Here is a 26,458-nt window from a genome sequence, read left to right as displayed (position 1 = left end):
TAAATGTCTTGACCCTGTGGAAGATAAAATCCGCTCTTCAGACCTTTTACAACAAGTGTTGCTTTGCAACATCAGGAGAAAACATGAAGACGAAGATATTCGAAAAGGTGTCTATCCAACTTGTGTCCCACATTCCTCTCAAAGCGCAGAGCGGTATATGACGCATCTTCGCGGGGAAATAGTACTATGAATCAAATATTTTTCTAACTAATATTTAATTTTCTTATATTTTTTAGGTTACTATTATTTACTGAAAATCGTTTAAATGTTTTATACGCTGTAGTGTGTTGTTTCACTGACAGAATTGCTAAAATAAACACGCATGATTATGGATGTTTCAGCCTCAAATTATTTAAAAATGTAGGCTATATATATCTGGCATAGACTACAGTATTTAAAATAGCATATATATGCCTTAGTTACATTCTCAATTTAATTTACAGAGCAATCCCTGCTAAGTTTTTAGTTTAACTAATACTATAGAAGAGGATTAGTGTGTGTCGCACTCACAACAGACTCGCAACAGGGGCGTGTACACACAATCGCGAAATTGAAAGTGAAAATAAATGGGAGCGCACATTCAATTACCGCTGTTTGAAAGCGGCTCCCTGAGGCATGAGAATATCTCCCAATATAAAAGCTGTCTCGTTGTAACCATCTCTTAGCTCTGTATCATGCTTGAAGAAAATTGTGGTATATTGAAAAATTTGTATTTTGATTTGATTATGGTATTATGGTTATTGTTTGCACTTAATAGGCTACCTAGGATCAATTTGTGGGAAGGAGTTCAATTAGGAGGTCAATAGAAGCTCATGTGCAGTTCTAAGGTCAGAAGAGACAAACATACAGGAAAGAAGCCAGTCAGTTGAGTTTTTGGCAAAACCTTTACAGTGCTTGTTGTCTTTTACTGCATATGATAATTCATGCTCAGAAAGAAGAACTGAAATGACATTCATTACAAGATGATGAGTTAAAACATTTCAAATGCACCTGCACGCATTTTTTTCTAGTCATGCGTTTCGTCATTGAGGATTTCTTAAAAAAAAACGATGTAAAAATTTTGTCTTGTCTCGTTCTCGTGAACCCAATCTCGTGTCTCGTCACACCCCTAGTAAGCTGTAATAGACATCGTATTCCTATAGGTAGACGTGATCAGCTGATGCGAGCTTGACTAACGTGACCTGCCAGAACTGACGCTATGCTTGATTTCTGTCCCTTTTATCACGAAAATCAAACGATAAAAGCCGCTTTGACGCTCTTTAATGTGACGTGACAGATCGCGGTATAGTTCAAGCAGTGGCGCGCGAGTGAACGCGATCATCTCAAGAATAAACATGAATTAATATCTTAAGGTATGTTGAGGCTATATTACAACTTAACTGAAACGTGTCATATGTCATGTAATCACTCAATCAGTGTTTCAACAGCGGAAAGACGTCAATAAAACAGCTTGAAACAATAGCATCACATTTACCTCAGAAGTCATTCAGTGTCCACAGCTGTTAGTTCACTAGAGAAATCAACTCTTTCACTAAATATATGACCTATATTAGCCTATTCATTATATTCTACTGAACCTGTTAGTGAGGTCTGGATTATTTAATGTATGTTTAAATAAATCATGAAAATGACAGCCAACTGTGTATAAATTGTTATATTTTGACAACAAATTGGAGAAAAAAACGATTTTATAATTAGATTTAGAAGTTAATGCAAAAACTGCCTTATGTGAAGTTTACATGTTTGCATACAATGTGATTATTATATCTAAACATGAATATCAGCTGAATTTAGGCTGGGCTTTGTTGTTAACCTTTAATATTATAGTAAAGTGTAAGTAAGGGCTCCCTATAGTTTACAGCATTATCTTTAAGAAACTTTAAGTTATATTTGAATTCATTTAAGCAGATTTGTTCAGTAAACCACTGTTTAATAAAATAAATAAAAAGCAACTTTGTAAAAAAAAAACGTGACTTCAAAACCGAGGTACGTACCAAACATCAGTTTTGTACTGTTACACCCCTAACTTCTACTGTATTAAATTAGAAGAATACAAATGAAAAAAAAAAAAAGCATTTTCAGTAGACATATGCACTCTCAGGATATATAATAAAGTCAGATGGGAGGAAAAGAAGTCTGGCAACATTAAATGTTACTTTTATGAACTTACTCTCCTAGACTTCAGTTGGAAGGCAGTGAAAGAGAAAGAGGAGGAAAGGAGTCAGAAATGCAGATGTCAGATTATTATTATTGCAATGTGCCTTGTATAAAAATAAGAGCAAACCTAGCGTTACAATATTCATAGCAGTGTCCGAGGATAATACAACGCAGGGCATTGTTATTCAATCGAGCCCAGAAACGTCCGGTTCAAATGGACATCTACTCCAAACAAAACACATAAAAGATCAAACGCTGGGCTCTACAAAAGAGCTTGTGTTGTCACTGTCTGACCCTCTCTCTCATGAGAACACAAACACTGAAAACCTACAGTCTCTCAGAGGTGGTATATGTCAGGACAAACTGGACATGAAAAGCATGTTCACATCTGGACTCGTTCATATCTTTAATGCTGAATACAGCATGTAAACCCTTTGTATAATGACATATATGGACGTGATTGCACTATTCTGATAGATTACTCTCTGTGATCTGTCAATTTTTGTGCACATTGTGGACACATCCTCCGGTGATGTACTTACCTCTTTCTGGTCCAGTTGTAAGGACGACTTGATGAGGTCTCTGAGAGCTGTAAGCTGTTTTTTCTCTTCATCCTGGGTCTGTTTTATCTGACAGTACAGATTTACTGTGTTACAATATGGGGCGAAATAAACAATATAAAACAAACGGGCTGCTATTCATAAGGGTAAACACTCTCTTGAGGCGGCACTGCTAGTGAACCTTTATTACTTTTTTAAAGGAACAGTTTATTTGAGCTTTACTTTTTCCTGTCTGTATATGAGATAATATTTCTTTCTCATAGACTCGCATATTAATAATGCTTAAGTCTCATGATATCATATCTAATATAATCATAATGTTCTCACAAGTAGAGCTGCGTGCATAGTAACAGAACAGAAAACTATAAAACAGACATAAAGAAGTGCAAGTGTAAAGGTTTACTTACATTATAGAGATCAGCTGCTAATTTCTCGATATACTGCTTCAACTTGTCAGCGGTTTTCAAGCCGTCCTGGAAAAAGCTGAGAGAAAACACAAGTAAAAATGAAAGGTTGTTAGTGTGACGCGCGCTGTGACATGGGCACTGACCTTTGCATACGTGTAAAAATCAAAGTATACTTTGGGCTTAACTCCTACCCCCCCAAAACAACATCCAAATGCCCCCTCCTCCCTTTTCTGCGACTCAGTACAACAACAACTGCGGCCATCTCCTGCACATCAGTGTTTTTTTCATGTCATGCATCTTCTAGCAACAAGACTCTGTGAAAATTTGTTGTGTTCAGAGCGATTTGAAAGTCTGGTAGTGTGTGTTCCTCAGTCATTTAGTGTGTGATGCCCAGTTTTTCTATGCAACCATTTACAAAGTTGGCAAGTGTATAGGGCTGCGCAATATATCGAAATTATCGAAATATCGCAAATGTACATATCGCAATGGCACGCAATATCTGAATGATTTTAATAGGCTACTTCAACATTGTGAAAAGTGTACGTTTTAGGTTGATGCATATAGCAGAGAATAGACTGAGACTGTGAAGCATATCAGTTGGGAAAAGAAATAGATTTTACACACTTAAAGCAATATCGTATCGCATATCGAATATCACATTATTTAACAAGGATATCGCATTCTTCAATATCGCACAGCCCTACAAGTCAGTCCCTCCAGAAAAACGCGATTATGCGATCGCATGATTTAATGCATAATCAGCTAAAGTCCGCATATTTATGCAGGGGCTGCATTTTTTCAAATATGCCGCACTTTCGTCGCGTAAATTGCCTTCCGCGTGCAAAATATGCGGGGCTAGCTTGATTTCATAATCCCCGCATTTTCGTTGCAAAAAGGTCATATATATTAGCAGAAAGTTGAAAATTTTTTGTTTACTTCACACACATTTCCATTGCCATGGGAACGTTTTGAAGTGACGTAATTACCCGACGTGAACGTCATCGAAAAGCTGCAAACCTCGTGGTGAAACCATAGATATCGGTGAAACCATGATGAAGCACGCAAATTCCCATTTGCCAACAAAAATAACAGCAAAAGACTGCGCAAAGCAGTTTCCCGGTGTGTTGACCGATTTCGAAACACTGCATCATGAAGCTTCGAAGCGCTATGAATCAGTGAGTCGATTCAGCGGTTTGGATCGCAAAGATCCGAATCATGAATCGACTCACTGATTCATAATGCTTCGAATCTTCATGATGCTTTTTTTTTTTATCGGTCATCACTATATAAGTCGTTATTTAGGTTTTAGCACAAAAACTATTATCGTCGTGTGGCATATTCCTTTTGTAAAGCTACAGAACTTATTTTACTCAATGTTTTGTGAATTTGAGCAATGTGTTTATTAAGGTTTTCAATAAAACAAGATGTAAACAAGATCAATAAAACTTAAATATTCCCAGCACTTTCTGTGATGTTGTGCTTTTTTTCTCTTTTTCATCAAACCGCAGTCTTTGCAAGTTCCCGCAATTTTTTGGCATAAATATCCCGCATTTTCCATCGCATTTTTTAAGAAAACGTGCCGCATAATCAAGGATTTTTGCCCGCAACAATCACAAAAAAAAGCTGTGTTTTTCTGGAAGGACTGACAAGTGTATAAAGCCTACCTCCGGTTTCACACACAAGGACTAAGACTAGTCTCAGACTAAAATTCACATTAGAGCTGTTTTAACCGGAAGTAACTTGCATTGACATTATCTTAAAATATTTCAGTGCCATTGTTATGTCTGAAAATGCACAGCAGTAATGCTTTTTTTCCTAAGGCATGTTTATAAAAGCTGCTTAAAGTCAAAATTAAACATGTGTTCTGAGTTTGTCACACCACAGACAAATGTGTTATTAACCACCCAGCCAAATTTGAATCATAAAAAAATCCGCCAAGTAAATAAAACAGCTTATCAAAATCTTGAAAAAATAAGCAGCATTCTCTTCTCTCAAACGCTGTTTATAATGCGTTTAGAAACAAATCTCACAATTGCCTTTACAGGGACTTTAAGGGTGCTTTCACACTAGCACTTTTGGTGCGCACCCTGGTTCGATTGACGTCAGAGTTCGGTTCTTTTGGATGATGTGAACGCGGTCTTCCGAACTCAGAACCGTACCTGAGTCCGCTTAAAAAGGTGGTCTGGGGTTTGGTTCATGTGAACTCTGATACGGTTCGCTGCTGATGTGAACACAATCGTACTAAATCGTGGAAGTGAACCGCTATTAATGACGTATGATTTGATAAAAAAGTGTGTTTGTGTGTGTTTCACTAATTTTCCTGACGAGCGTGACTGATATACTACAAGCTGTAGATCTCATTTCTGCCCGTCTTCAGAGTTCTTTAGAGCATTTGCAGTACATTCCCTGCAGACAGACGCAAGTGCCATTACGTACTGAAGCTTTGGAAACAAAACCAACGGTTCAAAAACAAAAATATAAAAGTGAGGTGAGCAACGCTATGCATTTTGCCACCTTCTCGCTCGCCGTCTTTACCAAGCAAAGGGATAAACAGCTGCTGCCTTGATGACGCAAACACACCCGGTTTGGACCCAAATAATATAATATGAACACAGTCCAGCTGGGGCAGGGGGAGGGGGGAGCCATCAAACTCAGGCTCGGTCCAGGCAATCAAACCAAGTGTGAAAGCACCCTAAATGTCCTAATTGAACGAAGGCCTAATCCTGGCTTAATCTAAACCCTGTCTGTGAAACCTGAAAAATCTGTTCAGATTTAAAAGTTGTGTAGTGTATTCCAGCATTTTTGATATACCAGTCACTTTTGATCAATTGAATGCATTCCCAGATTAATAAAAGTAAAATTTTCATTAAAAAAATTCTTACCAACGTTAGTGTACATTTAATAACTGTGCAATTTCGAACTCTTTGAAGATAATTTATCTCAATTTCACACCCTAAATACTGATATCTTAACTCTCTAGAAGAAATGTCTTAACATACCTAACATTACTAACAGACATTGCATCAGTGAGAAAAGGATTCTGGGACACTCACTTGCACTGTGCATGATAATACTTGATGAGGTTCTGGAGGAGATCCACTCCCTTCTTGGTCTTAATCTCGTTCACTTTGATCAGGTACTGTTGGGAACCACAGAGCACACAGAGACATTGGTGTGCTAATAGGAAATTACATCGGAGATGCTGCACCCTTCTAAACACACACACACACACACACACACACACACACACACACACACACACACACACACACACACACACACACACACACACACACACACACACACACACACACACACACACACACACACACACACACACACACACACACACACACACACACACACACACACACACACACACACACACACACACACACACACGCGCTTTGAAGTGGTTAAAGTGGCTCAACTATAAGAATTGTGTTGAAATGCTCCACCCTAACACATCTGGTTTAGACAGAAATGTGGAGGGGACTACTTCAACCTGCATCAATTCTTATTATATAGTTAATAATATATACTTATTGGCTTGTATTTTAAGTTTCTTAGTATATTGTTTTGATTATGAAGTCCAATTGCAATAAAAGCAGTTTTATTTGATTGAAGTGAGCCTTGGAAATGGTTTTGTGTACTATGTAACTCAATATTACATTTGATTGAAGTTCACATAACGCATATATATATATATTTTTTTTTTTGTTTTTGTTTTTTGTTTTTTTTTTTGCTCGAAATAAACTTCAATCAAATTTAATATTAGAGTTACATAGTACAAACCATTTCCAAGGCTATTTAATTAGAAATAAAATTATATATATATATATTATATATTATATTTTATATATATATTATATAATATATATATTATAATTATATATTATATATAAAACGTGATACATACATACATACACACACACACACACACACACACACACACACACACACACACACACACACACACACACACACACACACACACACACACACACACACACACACACACACACACACACACACACACACACACACACACACACACACAATATACATAGAAAAATATAATAGCTTATATCCCATATATAGCTTACAAATTGATGATGCAATAAGTTTGGTTTGCATCTCAAAGATGACCAATACCACAGACCTGATCTACATATCAATACATCTCTGAAATATACGAGTATAATATTTATAAAACAGCAAAATATTATGTAAAACGTGATCAAACATAAAGCTGGTCTGATATCCTGGTATGTCTATACTCTGACTATACAAAGCGCACTGTTGCAAAAGCTTGACTGGTGAATATTAATCAGGTTATGTGAACGCATGGTTCAGTAATGTTACCTAGCAACGTCACAACAGCCTAATTAATATTAATGAGCTAACACTTGCATACCGTGATGTCTCAACCAGCCACTTGAAAAATATGAACACATCTGAAACTCTCCTGGCCTTTCACAACACCTCATGTGGCAGGAGAGAACAAAAGTTGCCGAACAATCAAGCTAACTTTTCTCGGAAGAGCGAGGAGGAAAGAGACAGACAGTTTAAATCCTCACAAGCCCACACACCTCACACATCTGCAGCTGAAAGATCCTCCGCTCCTTCTCCATCTCTTCTGCGATCTCCGCGCCGGTGATCTCCGTACGGATCATGCCGTGCTGCTTGGCATGTTCCCGCTTCTCCTTCTCAATCTTTGTGCTATGGCGAAAAAGACACAAAATGTGACAAAGCTGAAGTTCAGCTAGAGGTTGGCTCTTTCACTATGATGATGATGATATGTGTGTTTGGCAATAAACCTGCTGTACATCACCACATTACATTAAACAACCTTTTGTATACAGTAACCAAAGAATATAAACACACGGTAATGATACTTACAACTTGGTCTCATAGTCTTTCCAGGCCTTGTCGAAAGGCTTTTTAAGATCCTGTGTTGAGGGAAATAAAATAAATAGTGCAAGGAGCAATTAGGTTTACTGTGCAGAGTTATAGACCATTTTTCACAGTTGTTAACCTGAACATAATATGCAATATAAAGCACCATAAAGAAATCATCTAAATTTCAAGAGATTTGATCAGAACACTACTATAAAGCTCAGACTGCTGATGTACAGAAGTGACTGATATATGGACTGTGGTAATGCAATTGCTTTATTATCAGATTTTCCCACTCTCAGGAACCATTTCTCTGCACTTAATGACGTTATTCACTTTGCTACTACCCAAACGTTCATCTTCTCCAATAATAATTGATCATGAAACACACACAGATGTTTCGGAGTGTGTTACTTTATCTGAAGTGTATCAGTTTGCTGTATTCTTAGCTAGGGATTTGTTTACAGCATGAATATATTCATACTGCTGAAGCTTTTATGCTTCTGAATACATTTAAGTCTGAATCTGCGGTGCTGTTCTGCACTTCACGCTTTTGTGTAGTTTGTCATTCATGTTGCTGTTTTTAAGAGGTCGCATCTATTATGTTGTTTCAGAGAAATAAATATACATCAAATTGCAACTGATTTTTTATTTATTTATTAAGAATTCAAAATAAGTATAATATAATACCTTTTGGTAGCCTATTAAAAATAAAATATAAGTAAAATATCATTCGAATAAGAATATAATTATTCTTCAAAAAAATAATCAATGCAAATTGATGAATTTTAAATAACACACAGACTAAGATTAACAGCCTCGGATAGTTACAGATCAATTACAGTAGGGCTGTCTTTAACCGTTAAATACATTTCCCTATGGAGAAAAAAATATGAAAATAGTTTCAGTTATGACTTATTTATCACTTGATTCAGTCTATTTAGTTCCCTTTCAGTCGGTCACGTTCGACGTACGTCGGAACTGACCGACGAATTGGGATCTGATCTCAGAGACCAATCTACTTCGAGTGTATTAAAAACGAGCCAATGGAGATTGGCATGCGATCCACGCATTCCACGCACCGCCCCGCAGCGCGGGTATAAATAAGGAAGTGGAATGCTTGATCATTGCCTTTTTTTTCGGAGCCGAACAGCGTCATTGCTGTGTCTACGAAGAGTGTTATTCGAGTCTCGTGAGAAGGATTGCTGTTCCAGTGCGGGTGTGACGGCGCTTTTCAGCGGGTGGCCGCTTCAGAGGAGATAAAGAGCTGGTTTTGTTGGTTGGCTGGGCGTTTCCATTTCTGAGTGCTCACGCAGGCTTGCACTATCTGAACTGCGTGAGCCGCGGTCATCTCCCTGAGTGCTTCAGCACTGAAAGAGCGGTTTTCCTTTTCTAAAAGAGCAACACGGTTTGACCCTGCGTCTTTTTCAAGATGTCATTCAAACCGTGTGTTTCTGGATGCGGTTGTTTCCTGTCCTCATTTGACGGCCACGATCTCTCTCACATATAAACATGTGTGATTGCGTTCGTGGGTGATCCATGCTCTCTCAGGAGAGCATGGTCACGTCGGCGCGTTGTTCGTCTCACCTTTCTCGTAAGGGCTCGAGCGTTCAGCGCGCCGTGTGCCGTCGAGCGCCGGCTGACAGCGGGGGTTGCCACGGCAACCCAGCGCGTCACTCGGCACTCTCTAGATGCGCGGTCCAGACTATGAAACCTCAAATGGGGTTGAGTCCCTTTCCTTATTCCCTGATCTAGTTTCTTTTCTGGTGCATCAGAAAAGGACTACTTTAGTTAATAAGCTTTGGTGGACCTGAGGATTACAGTGGGGCATCCCCGCCGGGTACATCTCTTCGGGCCCCCACTCCTCTATCGCATCATGAGCATGCCGAGACTTTGTTCGTGGGTGGTTCATGTTCTCTCATGAGAACATGACCACGTCGGTGCGGTGTTCGTCTTGCCTTTTCATAGGGCTTGAGCGTTCAGCGCACCGTGTGCCGTCGAGTTTGACGGCCACGTTCACTGTTTCACATGCCTGCTGGTAGCTTACAGATGGGATTGCTGGTCCTTTTAAAACAAGGAGACCTAATGTTTCATTTGTGGCTCTGGCAGAGGACAGATGTCAATTGCTGCATCGGAGAGAGGGCTGTTATGCACTGGAAATGATGATGCTGAGTTTCCCACTATAATGGTGTGTGCTTTTGCTGAATCAGATTCAGAGTTGGCAGCCATGCTTTCCCGGGTGGCTGAGGCGTAGTGCAACGCTTAAATCGCCTTGCCTACCCCCGTGCCTTTTTTCCCGGATGGGCATTGGAAAAATGAGCAGTATGGAACTATTTGGTGTCAAAATATGGAACACCAAAAGGGCCAAAATCTGTATAAATTTTTCCCTCTCTCACTACCCTCTGTCCTGCATGTACGAGGGTAGTCCCGACCCAGGGGTTATGCAGGAACTGCGTGCGGTGGTGGACCTCGCTCTCTGGGCGACGGAAGTCACTGCACGCTCCCTGGGTCAGGCGATGTCCACACTAGTGGTCCAGGAACCTGGGGCTAAACCTGGCAGATATGCGTGAGTCCGACTAAGTTCGGTTCCTTAACGCCCCTGTCTGTCAGGCTGGCCTCTTCGGCGACGCCGTCGAGTACTTTGCCCAGCAGTTCTCGATGGCCTAGAAGCAGACAGAGGTGGTTTAAAAAAAAAAAAAAAAATCCTAATTCGCAGCACCTCTGCCTGCTTGTCGCCGAGGGCGCCCCCCCTGCGTCCACCTCTGCCCCTGCGAAACCCAGGCAGCAGCCTCCATCTGGGAGGCAGGGTGTCGGACGTAAGGGAGGCGCCCAACCCACTCAGGGCTTGCTAGTCTACAAGCAAGCGTAAGGGCAAGCGGCCCTGAGATGGGCAGCCCAGGGAGAACAGGAGCTGCTCCGAGGGAGTTGGTGTCCGCACCCCTCCCTCACCCCCCCGGAGGAGGACCGGGGGCCCTGACTGGTGTCAATACTCTGCCGCTGGCTCTCCGGAGTCCAGCGGTACCCACATTTTCAGAGCAGTTTCCTCTCTCCCTGGGCCCCAAGAGGGCCAGGTTGGCAGTGTGCGACGCCCCCGGGCCTTGTCACTTCTTTCCTCCCCTCCCTTCGCCAGGGGGCAGCAGTGTGGGCACCGAGAACGCCCCCGGGCCTTCTCACCCACACTCTGCCCCACCCTGGAACACTCAGACAACACTCCGGGCCGCCTCCGGGCCTCCCGAGTCGGGTCTGTCTATTCCGCCTCGCTGCCCCACCCCGGGTACGTCTGTGGTGCCGTTGGTCCCGCTTGTGCGGTCTCTGGGCTTCGGCCCCCAGGCCGTCTCGCTGGCTCATCCGTACCAACAGACTCGGCTACGCGATTCAGTTCGCTCACCGGCCTCCCAAGTACAAGGGCATCCTCTTCACCTCCGTGCGAAGCAGCGATGCTCAGGTCTTGCGGTCAGAGATCGATGTCCTACTGGCGAAGGACGCGGTCGAGCCGGTTCCTCCAGCCGATATGAAGGCGGGGTTCTACAGCCCCTACTTCATTGTACCCAAGAAAGGGGGTGGGTTACGGCCAATCTTGGACCTGCGTATCCTGAATCGGGCCCTGCACAAGCTCCCGTTCCGGATGCTAACGCAGAAACGCATCTTCGAATGCATCCGTCCCCAAGATTGGTTCGCAGCGATCGACCTGAAGGATGCGTACTTTCATGTCTCTATCCTTCCTCGACACAGACGTTCCTACGTTTTGCGTTCGAGGGGAAGGCATATCAGTACAAAGTCCTGCCCTTTGGGCTGTCCCTGTCGCCTCGCGTCTTCACGAAAGTCGCAGAGGCAGCCATTGTTCCGCTCAGAGAACGCGGCGTTCGTATCCTCAACTATCTCGACGACTGGCTCATACTCGCCCAGTCTCGGGAGCAGTTGTGCGAACACAGGGACATGGTGCTCAGTCACCTCAGCCTGTTGGGCCTTCGGGTCAACCGAGAGAAGAGCAAACTCTGTCCCACGCAGAGGATCTCTTATCTCGGTATGGAGCTGGATTCGGTCAGCCAGACTGCGCGCCTCACGGAAGAGCGGGTCCGGTCGGTGTTGAACTGCTTGAATTCGTTCAAGAACAGGACAGCGGTCCCACTGAAATTTTTTCAGAGGCTCCTGGGGCATATGGCATCTGCAGCCGCGGTTACGCCGCTCGGATTGCTTCATATGAGACCGCTTCAACACTGGCTCCATGGCCGAGTCCCGAGGTGGGCGTGGCAGAGCGGCCAGTACCGGGTCCCCGTGACTCCTTACTGCCGCCAAACTTTCAGCCCATGGTCCGACGCTTCGTTTCTCCGGGCCGGGGTGCCCTTAGAACAAGTGTCCAGGCATGCTGTGCTCTTCACGGATGCCTCCTCCATGGGCTAGGGGGCCACGTACAACGGGCATGCAGTTTCAGGTCTGTGGACGGGACCTCAATTGCATTGGCATATCAATTGCCTCGAGTTGTTAGCGGTACACTTGGCACTGCGCCGCCTCAAGGGGCCGCTACGTGGCAAGCATGTACTGGTCCGTACGGACAGCACTGCGGCCGTTGCGTACATCAACCGTCAGGGTGGTCTACGCTCCCGTTGCATGTTCCAACTCGCCCGCCACCTCCTCCTTTGGAGTCAGAAGCATCTGAGGTCGCTTCGTGCCATTCATCCCAGGTGCGCTGAACCAGACAGCCGACGAGCTCTCTCGCCAGTCGACACCTCCGGGGGAGTGGCGACTCCATCCCCAGGCGGTCCAGCTGATATGGGACCTCTTCGGAGCCGCACAGGTAGACCTGTTTGCCTCTCTGGACTCGACCCATTGCCAGTGGTACTATTCCCTGACCGGGGGCACCCTCGGCACGGATGCACTGGCGCACAGCTGGCCCCGGGACCTGCGCAAATATGCGTTTCCCCCAGTGAGCCTTCTTGCACAGACCCTGTGCAAGGTCAGGGAGGACGAGGAGCAGGTCTTGTTAGTTGCGCCCTACTGGCCCAACCGGACCTGGTTCCCAGAACTAACTCTCCTCGCGACAGCCCCTCCTTGGCCGATCCCCCTGAGGAGGGACCTTCTTTCTCAGGGACGGGGCACTCTATGGCACCCGCGTCCAGACCTCTGGAAACTCCATGTCTGGTCCCTGGACGGGACGCGGAGGTTCTAGGTGGTCTACCACAGGCAGTGGTGGACACCATCTCTTCTGCTAGAGCCCCCTCTACGAGGCGCCTCTACGCTTTGAAGTGGAACCTGTTCGTTGAATGGTGCTCTTCCCACCGGGAAGACCCCCGAAGGTGTTCGGTTAGTGTCGTGCTTTCTTTCCTGCAAGATGGGCTGGAGCGAAGGCTGTCTCCCTCCACCCTCAAAGTGTACGTCGCAGCAATAGCGGCGTATCACGACGCAGTCGAAGGTAAGTACATAGGAAAGCACGACTTAATCGTCAGGTTCCTCAGAGGTGCGAGGAGGCTAAATCCTCCTCGTCCAAACTCGTTACCCTCTTGGGACTTAGCTCTAGTGCTCAGAGCACTTCAGAGCCCTCCCTTTGAGCCTTTGCAGTCTGTGGAGCTTAAAATCCTGTCAATGAAGACAGTGCTTCTGACGGCATTGGCCTCCATCAAGAGGGTAGGGGACCTGCATGCACTTTCGGTCAACGAATCGTGCCTAGAATTCGGGCCGGCCAACTCTCACGTTGTCCTGAGACCCCGGCCTGGATACGTGCCCAAGGTTCCTACCACTCCCTTCCGGGACCAGGTAGTGAACCTGCAAGCGCTGCCCTCGGAGGAGGCAGACCCAGCCCAGGCTTTATGTCCCGTCCGCGCTCTTCGCGCTTACGTCGACCGGACTCAAAGCTTTCGGACCTCAGAGCAACTCTTTGTCTGTTACGGAGGCCAGCAGAAGGGAAAGGCTGTCTCCAAGCAGAGGTTAGCCCACTGGATAGTGGATGCTATCGTCTTGGCTTACCAGTCCCAAGACGTGCCTTGCCCGTTCGGGTTGCGAGCACACTCAACAAGGAGTGTTGCTTCTTCCTGGGCGCTGGCTCAAGGCGCCTCGCTGACAGATATATGTAGAGCTGCGGGCTGGGCGACACCTAACACGTTCGCTAGATTCTATAGCCTCCGTGTAGAGCCGGTATCTTCCCGCATCCTCGCCCCCAGTGGCCAGTAGCGCTAAGTGCCCGTTCTAAGTGTCGGCTTGCAACGCCACTCCCGCCCTCTGGGCCGGATACGTGCGTCTATTTTCTCCAGTTGTGTTCCCCGGAAACGGCTAACCCTGTCGAGCTCCTCCGTCACCCCTGCGGTGCCAGACGTTGCGGCCGTCTGACGCCAGGCCTGCACCCGTATGCTTGTGAAACGTGTGTGTAGGCTGGGTTCCATATGTAGCGGTCCCCTCACGGCTACCCCATATGTGTATTCTTCCACGGTACCAGCTGCCCTTCTCGGCTAGCCCCGTGTCTTTCCCTTGACAGAGCCCGCTCTGTCGTCTCTGGGCGTGTTCTTCCCCCCTGGGACCAGGCTGGAACCACCCCAGAGACTGCCATATGTTGCACTACCCTGCCAGGTTAGTCCTTATGTGTATTCTGCCACCTAGCCTTCTACGAAGGACGTGGCTCCGCAGCGTACCATCTCCCGAGACGGGCACGCTTTCCCAGCGTTATCCAATAGTCACACTGAGTGGGTCTTGCAGAAACAGCAGTGACTGACCTCCCTGCTTGGAGCCCTGACTTCCGTACCATCTAAGACGGTCCAGTGCGCTCAAGCAGGACGCTGGAAGGGCCAGCGCCCTGGCGTTTTGGTAGGGATCCCAATTCGTCGGTCAGTTCCGACGTACGTCGAACGTGACCGACTGAAAGGGAACGTCTCGGTTACGTATGTAACCCTCGTTCCCTGAAGGAGGGAACGGAGACGTACGTCCCGTCGCCAGGTGCTGTGCTTCCGCTAGGGGGCCGAGTCACTAGTTCGGCTCCTCAGCAGAAAAAGGCAATGATCAAGCATTCCACTTCCTTATTTATACCCGCGCTGCGGGGCGGTGCGTGGAATGCGTGGATCGCATGCCAATCTCCATTGGCTCGTTTTTAATACACTCGAAGTAGATTGGTCTCTGAGATCAGATCCCAATTCGTCGGTCAGTTCCGACGTACGTCTCCGTTCCCTCCTTCAGGGAACGAGGGTTACATACGTAACCGAGACGTTTTGTACCAAACACAATGTCATTTTCGTTTATGGAGATCTGGCACATCTTTCCTCTTGGGCGAGATCATGCTTACCCTGCTCATTAAATCCCTAATATGCCAGCAAACCAATGAGAACGCAGGACAGTGATGACGATACATAACAACAGAGCTTAGGGACCAAAGCTGCTGTGGATCCGCATACCCGCAACTATAGGTTTGAAGAAAATTATTGTTGTTTGGCAAATAAATAAATGACAGAGAGTTACATACGTATTACTAACATTTATTATATCATGTAAGCTTTATGATACACATCAAACAAAGTGTTATAGTAATTTATAGTGTTAATATTAATCAGCGAGTCCATGAATGGCTTGGGTATGCAGAGCATTCACAGCTTATATGGGCCGCACGCCACTGATATATATATATATATTTATATATAACCAAATAATTTCTAGAACACCATATATATATATGGGCTGTCAAAAGATTAATCGCATCCAAAATAAAAGTTTGTGTTTACATAATATATGTGTGTGTACTCTGTTAATTATTATTTATATATAAATACACACACAAGCATGTATATATTTAAGAAAAAAAATATTATTTTTATATATAAAACATTTATATTTATATATATTATAGATTATATAAATGTATATACAGTATATACATGCAAATATTTCTTAAATATATACATGAATGTGTGTGTATTTATATATAAATAATAATTAACAGAGTACACACACATATATTATGTAAACACAAACTTTTATTTTGGATGTGATTAATCGCGATTAATCTTTTGACAGCCCTATATATATATATACACATACACACATACATACACACATACATACATACACACTAACAGTCAAAAGTTTGGAATCATTAAGATTTATTAAAGGGTTAATTCACCCAAAAATGAAAATTCTGTCATTAATTACTCACCCTCATGTCGTTCGACACCCGTAAGACCTCCGTTCATCTTCAGAAAACAGATGAAGATATTTTTGTTGAAATCTGATGGCTCTGAAAGGCCTCCATTGGCACAATGAAACTTGCATTCACAAGACCTATTAAAAGGCACTAAAGACGTCGTTACAAAGTCCATCTCACTTCAGTGGTTCTACAATAACTTTATGAAGCGACGAGAATAGTTTTTGTGCGCAAAAAACAAACAAAATAACGACTTTATTCAACAAGTGCTTGTCTTCCGTCTAGGCCTCTGACGTGAACTCATGAAGCACATGAATGCGCGAGGATATGACGTAGCGCCGGCGTTCGGGCATCCAGGAAATGCACACTTTAGCCCCATTTTGAGCACTACGGCAAGACCTAAAGCACGATCAATGTAGAATTCAACAGCTTAGATACGGCGCGTCTTCCTCTGCTTGTAAACAAAGCTAGTCGCTTCCGGGTCATGTGTCCGAACGCAGCTCTATTCTCGCGCAATCGTCGTGGTGCTTCGTGAGTTCACGTCTGAGGCCTAGACGGAAGACAAGCACTTGTTGAATAAAGTCGTTATTTTGATTTTTGTTTGCGCACAAAAACTATTCTCCTCGCTTCATAAAATGATTGTAGAACCACTGTAGTGAGATGGACTTTGTTACGATGTCTTTAGTATCTTTTATGGGTCTTGTGAGTGTAAGTTACATTGTGCCAATGGAGGCCTTTCAGAGCCATCAGATTTCAACTAAAATATCTTCATTTGTGTTCTGAAGATGAACGGAGGTCTTACGGGTCTCGAACGACATGAGGGTAAGTCATTAATGACAGAATTTTCATTTTTGGTTGAACTAACCCTAAATCCAGAAGTTTCTTCTGCTCACCAAGGCTGAATTTATGTTATTAAAAATACATAAAAAACTGTAATATTGTGAAATATTATTAAAATGTAAAATAACTGTTTTCTATTTGAATATATTTAAAAATGTAATTTATTTCTGTGATTCAAAGCTGAATTTTCAGCATCTTTACTCCAGTGTCACATGATCCTTCAGAAATCATTCTAATATGATGATTTGCTGCTCAAGAAACATTATGATTATGATCAATGTTGAAAACATTTTTGTTTTTGGATTCTTTGATGAATAGAAAGTTCAAAAGAACAGTATTTATCTGAAATAGAAAGCTTTTGTAACATTGTACTACCGTTCAAAAAATTTGGGGGGGAAATAACTTGAATGAATACATGAATACATTTATTCAGCAAGGATGCATTAAATTGATCAAGTGACAGACATTTATAATGTTGCAAAAGCTTTATATTTCAGATAAATCCTGTTCTTTTGAACTCTATTCATTAAATAATCCTAATAAAATGTTTTACACAACTATTTTCAACATTGATAATAATAATAATAATGTTTCTTGAGCACTAAATCATCATATTAGAATGATTTCTGAAGGATCATGTGACTAAAGAATGGAGTAATGATGATGAAAATTCAGCTTTCAATAACAGGAATAAACTACATTTTAAAATATATTCAAATAGAAAAAAAAATATTTTAAATTGTCAAAATATTTCACAATAATACAGTTTTTGCTGTATTTTTGATCAAATAAATGCAGCCTTGGGGAGTTATTTGGTTTATTTAATGTGTTTAAATTAAAGTTAATTTGTTCAAGTTAGATTTTATATATTTAAAAAAAAAAATTATTAAGGTTATTGTTTAATGTATTACGACAACCCTACTATTAGCGTACTACTGTAAAAGTGTGTTTTGCTATATATATATTCCATATATCCGTGTAATGCTGATGCAACTGAATATAAAAGCTTTGTGTAAAACCTTGTTTAGTCTTCATTTCCTCATACACTTTAAGAGTCTCTGACTGAGTCCAGGTTACACATACAGAAGCATTGGTGTAGGTGCTAATGGTTTATGAGGCATCTGTTCCAGTGCCGGAAAGGTTTTAGAGAGAGCTGATAATGTCCTCCAGGGACAGCACTTATACCCTTCGACTGCCTCTGCCTCTGTCAATAAGGGCTTCAGAGAACGGTTTCGTTTCCGCTGAGTAAGAGGGTGAAAGAAAGAGAGAGACAAAGTATGAGTGAGACAAGAGAGTGAGAGAGAAAGAGTGGGGGCTGGAAGGTATGTAACCTCTGTCTACTGAGCAAAAAAGTGAAGCCTCATCACTTCCACTCAGAAATTCAGCTGATGCTGCAGAGGCTCTTAGCCTGGGTCATGCTAATGTGAAAACAATCAGACGAGCCCTTCCGAAACAGCTCAGTGTGAGACGGCCTTACACTTAGAGTAAGTCATTTTCACAATCACTACATGTTTGCTTTCAAGCCCGAGACATCAACAAAAGGCTGACAGTAGTGGTCGGTCTGACGCCTGAGCTCTTTACACCAGTAAACACTTCAAAACCGACCGAGTCAAAGGGCGTTAAACACTCCCACACTGTTTACTAGCACTAACAGTGGCCATTCCTTCAGCTCTGGGTTTCATAGAGGACAGTGGCGGGAAGAACCCTGTAATTTAACTCCAACCATATTTACAGTGTGCATTTTTTGGTCCAAAGGGACTCATTTAAGACCGATATGGGGCAGTAAATCAGGGTGTTCCTCAGAGGGGGCCTTTCCAATTAGTTCAGTCCAGAGACGGGATGTAAATCTTACCCCCTTCACTCCCTTCAGATCTCCTTTGAGCAGAGAGTCCAGGGTGAAGATGACATTGTGGCTGAGACTCTGGAGCTGAGGAGAAGAGTCAGAGGAGAATCAGAGCCAGTATCATACAGCTTATGATCACACAAGCCGTTTTTAGGACAGTGAAAACAGCGGTATACAGATAAGTACATTGTGTGAAAAATACAGTTTTTTTACACGTGAAACTTGAACACATGTTATATTGCACACTGTAAACACAATCAAAGCTTCAAAAACACAGGAAAAACAGGACCTTTAAATTATCAGCTTTAAAGGGCTATTTTAGGATATTTATAAAAGCATGATATTTGTGGGAATGACAAAATGACTTTCGCTTTAGTGCATGTATATAGCCGCGTTTCCACCGCAGGAACTTTGGGCTGGTACTCGATGTGTTTCGACCGCAGGGTCTAAATGAAGTTCCAGGTAAATATTTCCCCCTCCGAAAGTCCCTGCTCCCAAGGTAGTACTTTTTCAAAGTTCAGGAACTTTCGGGGGTGGGACTTGGGCGCTGAAAAAATTTCACCATGCAAACGACCTGATCCGATTACTTTCTGTGACGTGATATACAGCGCGCGCCTCCACAACTGAAGAGCGCGCGCCGCGCTCACACCAGGCTAATGTTGACAAGAGAGGAAAGTTCATTTTTCTGAGGTATTAAACGTTTTATTTCATAACATGTTATAAAAAAGATGTTGTAATAATGACACAGACATAGCCTGGCTACACCATCTCATCTTGACAGCGTCTGTCCTATAAGCTTCAACTGCGCCTGACAGAAGAATTCATTTTTCTGAGGTGATTCATACACTTTACAACAAATAATGAATAGCTTTTATAAAACTGTATAAGTCCTGGTGGCCGTTGAGAGTTGCCTTTTCAACAGGGAACATTAAAGCTGCTGGAGAGGACGTGTTGACATTTCTCTGTTTCTCGTAAGTTAGATATTAAAAAAAAGCTAAACAACTGCTTCAAATTGGTTAAGTAACATTACCCACAGTCTACTTTAATTACTTTTGTTAATATTTATACCTTTGTAATTATGGTATCTTTCCTTAATCATCTGAAATATCTATGCGTTTAGTACTAGCCTTGCTGAGCATGTCTTGAATGCTTTCATTCATGTTTCACCATACATCCTATGCTTTTATTAATAATTTGGGTGCATTTTATTGTTAATTTTGTGTTTTTCAAAATAAATGAATTGAATTAATTATGATTATAATTATGATTCCGCATTCATCGTTCACAGCTGTTGAAATAGCCATTGTATAGGACATAAATTAGGTTAAACTACTGCATGTCCGCCCACAGAAAAATAAATAAATATAAAAATAACCAACACAGAACTATTGATCCACGATACTAACATTATGAATCTGATGCGGCAGACAAACTGTGTGCACATGTCACAAAATGATTCCGACTGAAAGTCAGCACATGTAAACACCAGATCGGTTTAGATAACGTCTCCTGTAAACAGTCCACCGAATCTTTCAATCGGAATGATTTTAATCGGAATGACAAAAAAGTGTGCATGTAAACGTGGCTAGTGTCCGTAATAGCTGATAACATACGTTGTCTTATTTTAAATCTAGCTTTACGAGCTTTCAGAATACGCTTTAGTATCAGTGCTCGTCTCTTTTCCGCCGTTTTGTTAATGACCTCTTTAGTAAACCAAAATATAACCAGCAAAAGCAGCGCTGCTTGCATCTCCTCCACTTGTTATTGTTGCAAACAGTATCACAAAAAAATTATTACTGTCCGTCGCTGACTGGGAGGAGCAGTCGCACGCAGTCCCACGTCTCTGGACTAATTTGCCTAATCTTCACGGTACTTAAAGCCTTGTTTATACTCGACGCGACCACACGAGCGCGAGGATACGCGCGGCAAAAATGACGTCAACGCGGAGTGGGCGGCAGTGCGCATTGGGTGCGCAAGACCCCATTTCGCGTGCCGGTGTGCAGCTCATTTTTTGTAACAGCGCGCACGACTCCTCATCCGAAGATGAACGAGTTCTAGGCGAATCTAGCCGAGCATGACATCTCATCACACCAGCACCCAGTTTGCACATACAAATTAGGTGCTTATATTTACAAAACGAGCCAACAAAAGCAGAAATAAGCCCTTTTAAATAAAGATCCATGTTTAATCAAAAAAATTATAATTCACGAAACTAAATGAAAATGTTTAGTGAAATTAGGAAATATTTAAAAGATTGTTAGTTGTATACATGTGTGCATATATTTTGTCACAAGTAATATCAAGGTTTACGGAGTTTTACACAATTCTTTTGTAGCGTGGTTTTCGGTGAAAGGTACTAAAATAAATATTGTCACCTGTGTACAGTAGCCCACTTCTTCTCGAAGCTTTTTCCTGATGGTTTATAGAACTATTATTCCAAGTCGCCCTCTGTCGTTTCAAAGAATTGTACAACGGCGAGCGCATCGAGTATAAACGCCTCGTCCGCTTGGGGAGGAGCGCGCGCAGTCAGCGGAGGAGCCAGGCCAAAGTATAAACAAGGCTTTAGACCGCAGTGGAAACACAGACAGTAGCAGGTCAGGGGGGAAAAAAGTTCCTGGTACAAATTGTTCCGGGTAATTTATAGCCCCGTTTCCACCAAAATTGCCCAGGAACTTTTCCCCCCAGACCTGCTGCTGTCTGCGTTTCCATCGCGGTCTAAAGTACCGTTTAGTCCGGTGACTTTCCAGAGCCCACTGGATATCGTCCTCCGCATATACACTTAATAAAGCCTGAACCTCGTCATCTGTCGTATTTTTTCAACTCCATTGTTGATTCGAATAGCAAACGACTCTTACCAACAGACTTGCGTGCGCTCAACCAATCAGCATGTTCAGCGCCAAAGTCCCACCCCCGAAAGTTCCTGAACTTTGATAAAGTACTACCTTGCAAGCAGGGCCGTTCTGAGGGGGAAATCTTTACCCAGAACTTAATTTAGACCCTGGTTCCTGCGGTCGAAACACACCGAGAACCACCCCAAAGTCCCTAGTTCCTGCGGTCGAAACTTGGCTAAAATAAACCATTAAAATGCTCTTCATAGTCCAATTCTTCTCATCTTTTCATTTGACATAACTAATTCGTTTCTAATCTGCTTAAATAATCATCAGTAAAATAAATTATTTTTTGTATTTGAAGGTGTCTGTTACAGTATAATTATACATTTTAGTACTGAGTAGTAATAATAATCAACTACGGCCTGGTTTCACAGACAGGGTTTAGATTAAGCCAGGATTAGGCCATTTAAGTAGCTTTTATAAACATGCATTAGGAAAAAACATCACTGGTGTGCATCTTGAGACAAAACAATGCCACTGACATATTTTAAGATAATGTCAGTGCAAGTTACTTTCAGTTAAAACAGCTCAAACATGCATTTTAGTCTGAGACTATCTTAAGCCTTATCTGTGAAACTGGGGGTACATGTACTTGCTATAGGGCTTTGGTTTATGGTTGGTTGCATGTAATTATGCACAAATGTACAGTTATTACAGTAACTACATGCAACATGTGTAACAAGGACACTGTAAAATAAAGTGTTACCAAAAAGAAAAAGAAAATAACATAATAAATACATAAAACAGTACACCATCCCTCACCAGGTTCTTGAGGAGAGCAGCCAGCTCCTTGATAAGGCCAGAGAACTTGATGAAGGCTGTTCCCAGATCAGAGTTATCTCGACTGATGAAGTTGCTGCCAAACTTGTCAAGAGCCTGCCCATAATTCTCTTCATTCTGCACATGCTCTGTAGTGAAGAAAAGACAATGCACATTATGAAAGAATTGAAATATTCTGCATCTCTTTCATCACCAATGAAATAATGACTTCAAAACTGTTTTGAAACTCATTCAATCTCACAGCAGACAATTTTTGCTTAATAAACCTATGAATGAATACTTGTCTGTGTATTTAGCTGAAATATGAGAAAGTATTTTGAGTAAATAACACCCTTCAACTTCGAGAATTTATAACCCTACCTACTAATTAAAATAAAAACCATACAACTAATAAAAAAAATGGCCCTAGAGGATGGAGTTCTCATATAACACACAAAAAATACATTTTTAAATAGCATACCATGTGGAGGAAGAAAACAATTCCTCAATTCCCTGCACATTTGTCAACCAGGACAGCTTCCTGTGTGAATCCCAGCCCACAGGATGTCAAGCAAACCAATAATAGTCCTTCCAATACACATATGTGCTAAAGCTGCACCTCACTGGGCACAAACAGAGAGCCTGGTCAAGGTCATCAGCGCCCACAGGTAAATAATGCAGGTGTCCATTCACAATTTGTCCATAAAAACACAACAGTCTCTAGTGTAATAAGAAACATGAAGAGGATTTCAAATATGACCATATTTAGTGCTCTACTTCATTAGGACACAGTATGGACACCACAGCATCTGGGATTGATTCATCCTCTTCCCATAGCTCCACACTGGGACCCCAGCTCATGGCATAGTGACGTTATTGGGTCATTTGTCTTGTTGAGTGGAGATAAGAGATCCGGTACCCTGAAATAAGGGACTGTCACCTTCTCTAAATGACCAGGTGGGAAGTGTAAAGCTTGAAACACACCAAGCTGACGGTCGGCCGTCGGGCAGTTTTCGTGCGTCGGCCAACCAAGTTTTCTCGGTGTGTTCCGTTGGTCCTCGTCGGCTATTTTTCAGCCGATTCGACATGTTGACATGCATTATATATTCGTTTTTGGTTACACAATAAACTGTATTTAATTTAATTCCCATTTAATTCATAGTCAGGAAAGACCAGTATTTGACCCATATTCAATAAAGTATAAGGGTTATAATAGTTAACTAAAACCATAAAAAAATTCTGAGATCTGAAAATTCATGACGAAAATTACATCATGCAGAGACTGTTTTCCAAGATGGCTCCTTTCTGTATACACGTAATGTACTGTCTTTATAAAGTATCTTCTTTTTAAACTGTTTGTACACTCACAAAGTTCTCAATGCTTCGGTTTGCATGTAGGGACCCTCATTATGCTACCGTGTTAGTGTGAGGCTATTTTGAGCCATGTTAGTGGTATTAACTAGCGATTTAATTTTACTTATTATATGCCCCATAGACTAGCGTTATGAGCTAATCTGTTTTTAGAGATAAAACTCTTTACATTCGATTTTCATGAAAACGCATCCCAGAGAACGATCTACTTGGTAACCATTATAATACCCCTAGGTTCATTTTTCACCGGAGTTGTCCTTTAATATTTTAACGATTTATAAAAGATGAATCACTGTCTGGCCATCTGGAATTTTGGTATGGAGATAAAGGTTATGATTAAATTGTTTATTTTTTATAGTATTACACCACATTGTGTGTGTATATGAGCACTGTTTGTTGTTTTTCTTGTGGTATGAGAGAGCTTTTGGACCCGGAAGATCTGCCGCATAACGTCAGACTTAACAACCGGATAACCAAATATTGCATTTATTTCCCTTCAGCTTATAAAGTAGGCTATAAAAACACAGAGCGAGCATCACTGCGGGAAGCAGAAGCGTTGCAAGCGGCAGACAAGTGTTAACGCAGACGGCCTGTGTGAATGCAGTCTGCAGAAGACGCCTAAAGGAAAGAACAGTTTGTGTTTAATCGACCTAATATTGTGTTGGTCACACTATACAAAAGGGGTGAGAGATTCTCTCTCCAACGATTCTGGATCAATTCTGAGATTAGATTTTAACCGCAGGTGCGCGATGGCACTGCGTGCGTTTTAGAAACACTTGTAATAGAAGTCATTAGATTAAAAAAATTATGATCATGATAAATGGTCGACTAGATATAAAAAAAGACTAAAAAAGCAGAAAACACATGGCATCCCAATTAGGCATGTGCCGGTATCAAATTTTCATGTTGCGTTAATTGCTGAAGCTTTTATGACGGTATACGGTATTATCACGATATTGAAATTCGTTGCAAAAAAAGTGTTGTCAACTTTCTTATAACAAAAATAACCAAACATTTAAATACAATAAAGCAAAACACAAAACTGTATAAAGTAAACAAATATTTAAAACAGATTAAGTGCAAAAGAATGATAAAGAACAATAGGTAACACTTTACAATAAGGTCTCACTAGTTAATGCATTAACAAACATTAATAAATAGCTACATTTTTACAGTTATTATTCTTTGATAATGTTAGTTAAAAAAGTAACTGTTAGTGTTAACTCAGGTCCATTACATATATACACAATAGTTACAACTTTTGATGTGTTATTATTTTGCTGAAATTTACATTTAACTAAGATTAATAAATGCTTTAGAAGTATTTTTCATTGTCAGTTTGTTGATGAATGAACTAATGTTAAATAATAGAGCCTTAAAGTGTGTGACTGAACAACAGTCAGAACATATTCAAACAATATCTAGGGCATGTAATTTAGTCCAGATTAAAATATAAAATGTTTAAGTTTGAAAATGAATAGCCTTAAGTCTTTAAGTAATAAGGATTATGTTATGTGATGAGCACCGTTTAGATGTGCGTCTCCTTCACTCGTTCCGCCATGTGCTCATGCACGGTCTGTTTACATCAGCGCACGTTCCTCTTTGACATATTGTTCATTTTAAACGGTTGATGGGTAAAGTATTCTTAATATGCATTCTAAAAATCGGAATAATTCATAAGAAATAATTATTCACGGTATTTTGAAGTGCCCACGATAACAATATTGTGCATGTTCATTATTGCGGTATATCGCATTACCGTATACCGGCACATGTCTAATCCCAATCACATGATATTACAAAAATGATGATAGATAAAAACTGTGTTGAGACTTGTAGGGTAAACACCAAGAGGTGAACATGGTCCAGTGATGTCAGCAGAGAAGATAAGTAGATCATACCACGTGACATATGGATTAAAAGTTCCCAGACAGATCTAATCAAGACGGTGAGCAAAGTGACACGAGCAGACCTCTGCAATAACAACAGAGAACAAAAGCCCCATGCCAAGTGTCAAGAGCTCAGGTATTAATCATCTGGAGCTGATTAGAGTGCTTACTATACAGTCACATCTGATTAAACCGGATCATGACACCGAGGCCACCTGCAACACACACACCGCAGAGAGTGGATAACACACACCCCCACAGTAAGAGACACTCTACACTTCAGGAGCTCATCATCCCCGAGCTGCTTTCAGCCGGAGCTGGTGCGACTTCATTCACAAACTGAAAAGGTGACATTTCTGCGGCCATTTGCTGAATCATGATGGAGATGTCTGAAGAGGCGCGTGGAGGACGGGCGCTCTCTGAGGAATACTGAGGTCAGAGAGAGGTCAGCCAATCAATCTGATCCAGCACTGCAGCCGTACTGTATACTGTACATCACTTAACCCTCTGGTGCTCTTCGTTTAGGGGTTGCATTGGTTGTCTTCCCGGTCAAAAGTGACCGGACACCTAAAAATTAAACTTCCTCCACCCCAGTAAAACCTATTTTTCTTCAATAATATTTTTTCTTTTTAACTTTGTATTTTCAGATGATTTGATGGTATTTTTTTATATTTATGCAATAATTATGGTATATTTTTGCCATTGAAAATTATAAAAAAAAAAAAA

At 41.9% G+C, this 26,458-nt stretch overlaps 1 protein-coding gene across 3 annotated transcripts in view; it reads right to left on the bottom strand.

The window, feature by feature from the left end:
* asap1a (ArfGAP with SH3 domain, ankyrin repeat and PH domain 1a) overlaps positions 1 to 26,458 on the bottom strand; it is a 99,342-nt gene that overhangs the window by 39,434 nt on the left and 33,450 nt on the right. For all 3 annotated transcript variants that reach the window (XM_079819626.1, XM_079819627.1, XM_079819628.1), the window contains 7 exons: positions 22,476 to 22,621; positions 18,832 to 18,906; positions 8,027 to 8,076; positions 7,717 to 7,846; positions 6,178 to 6,263; positions 3,125 to 3,200; positions 2,700 to 2,786 (listed from right to left, as the gene is read on the bottom strand). In XM_079819626.1, the coding sequence (XP_079675752.1) occupies positions 2,700 to 2,786; positions 3,125 to 3,200; positions 6,178 to 6,263; positions 7,717 to 7,846; positions 8,027 to 8,076; positions 18,832 to 18,906; positions 22,476 to 22,621 (650 nt within the window). The remainder of the gene's footprint in view (positions 1 to 2,699; positions 2,787 to 3,124; positions 3,201 to 6,177; positions 6,264 to 7,716; positions 7,847 to 8,026; positions 8,077 to 18,831; positions 18,907 to 22,475; positions 22,622 to 26,458) is intronic.

The sequence above is a fragment of the Gobio gobio genome (genome assembly GCF_949357685.1).
Source record: "Gobio gobio genome assembly, chromosome: 6".
NCBI classification, from domain to species: Eukaryota; Metazoa; Chordata; class Actinopteri; order Cypriniformes; family Gobionidae; genus Gobio; species Gobio gobio.
This window is presented reverse-complemented; position numbering and strand designations above follow the sequence as displayed.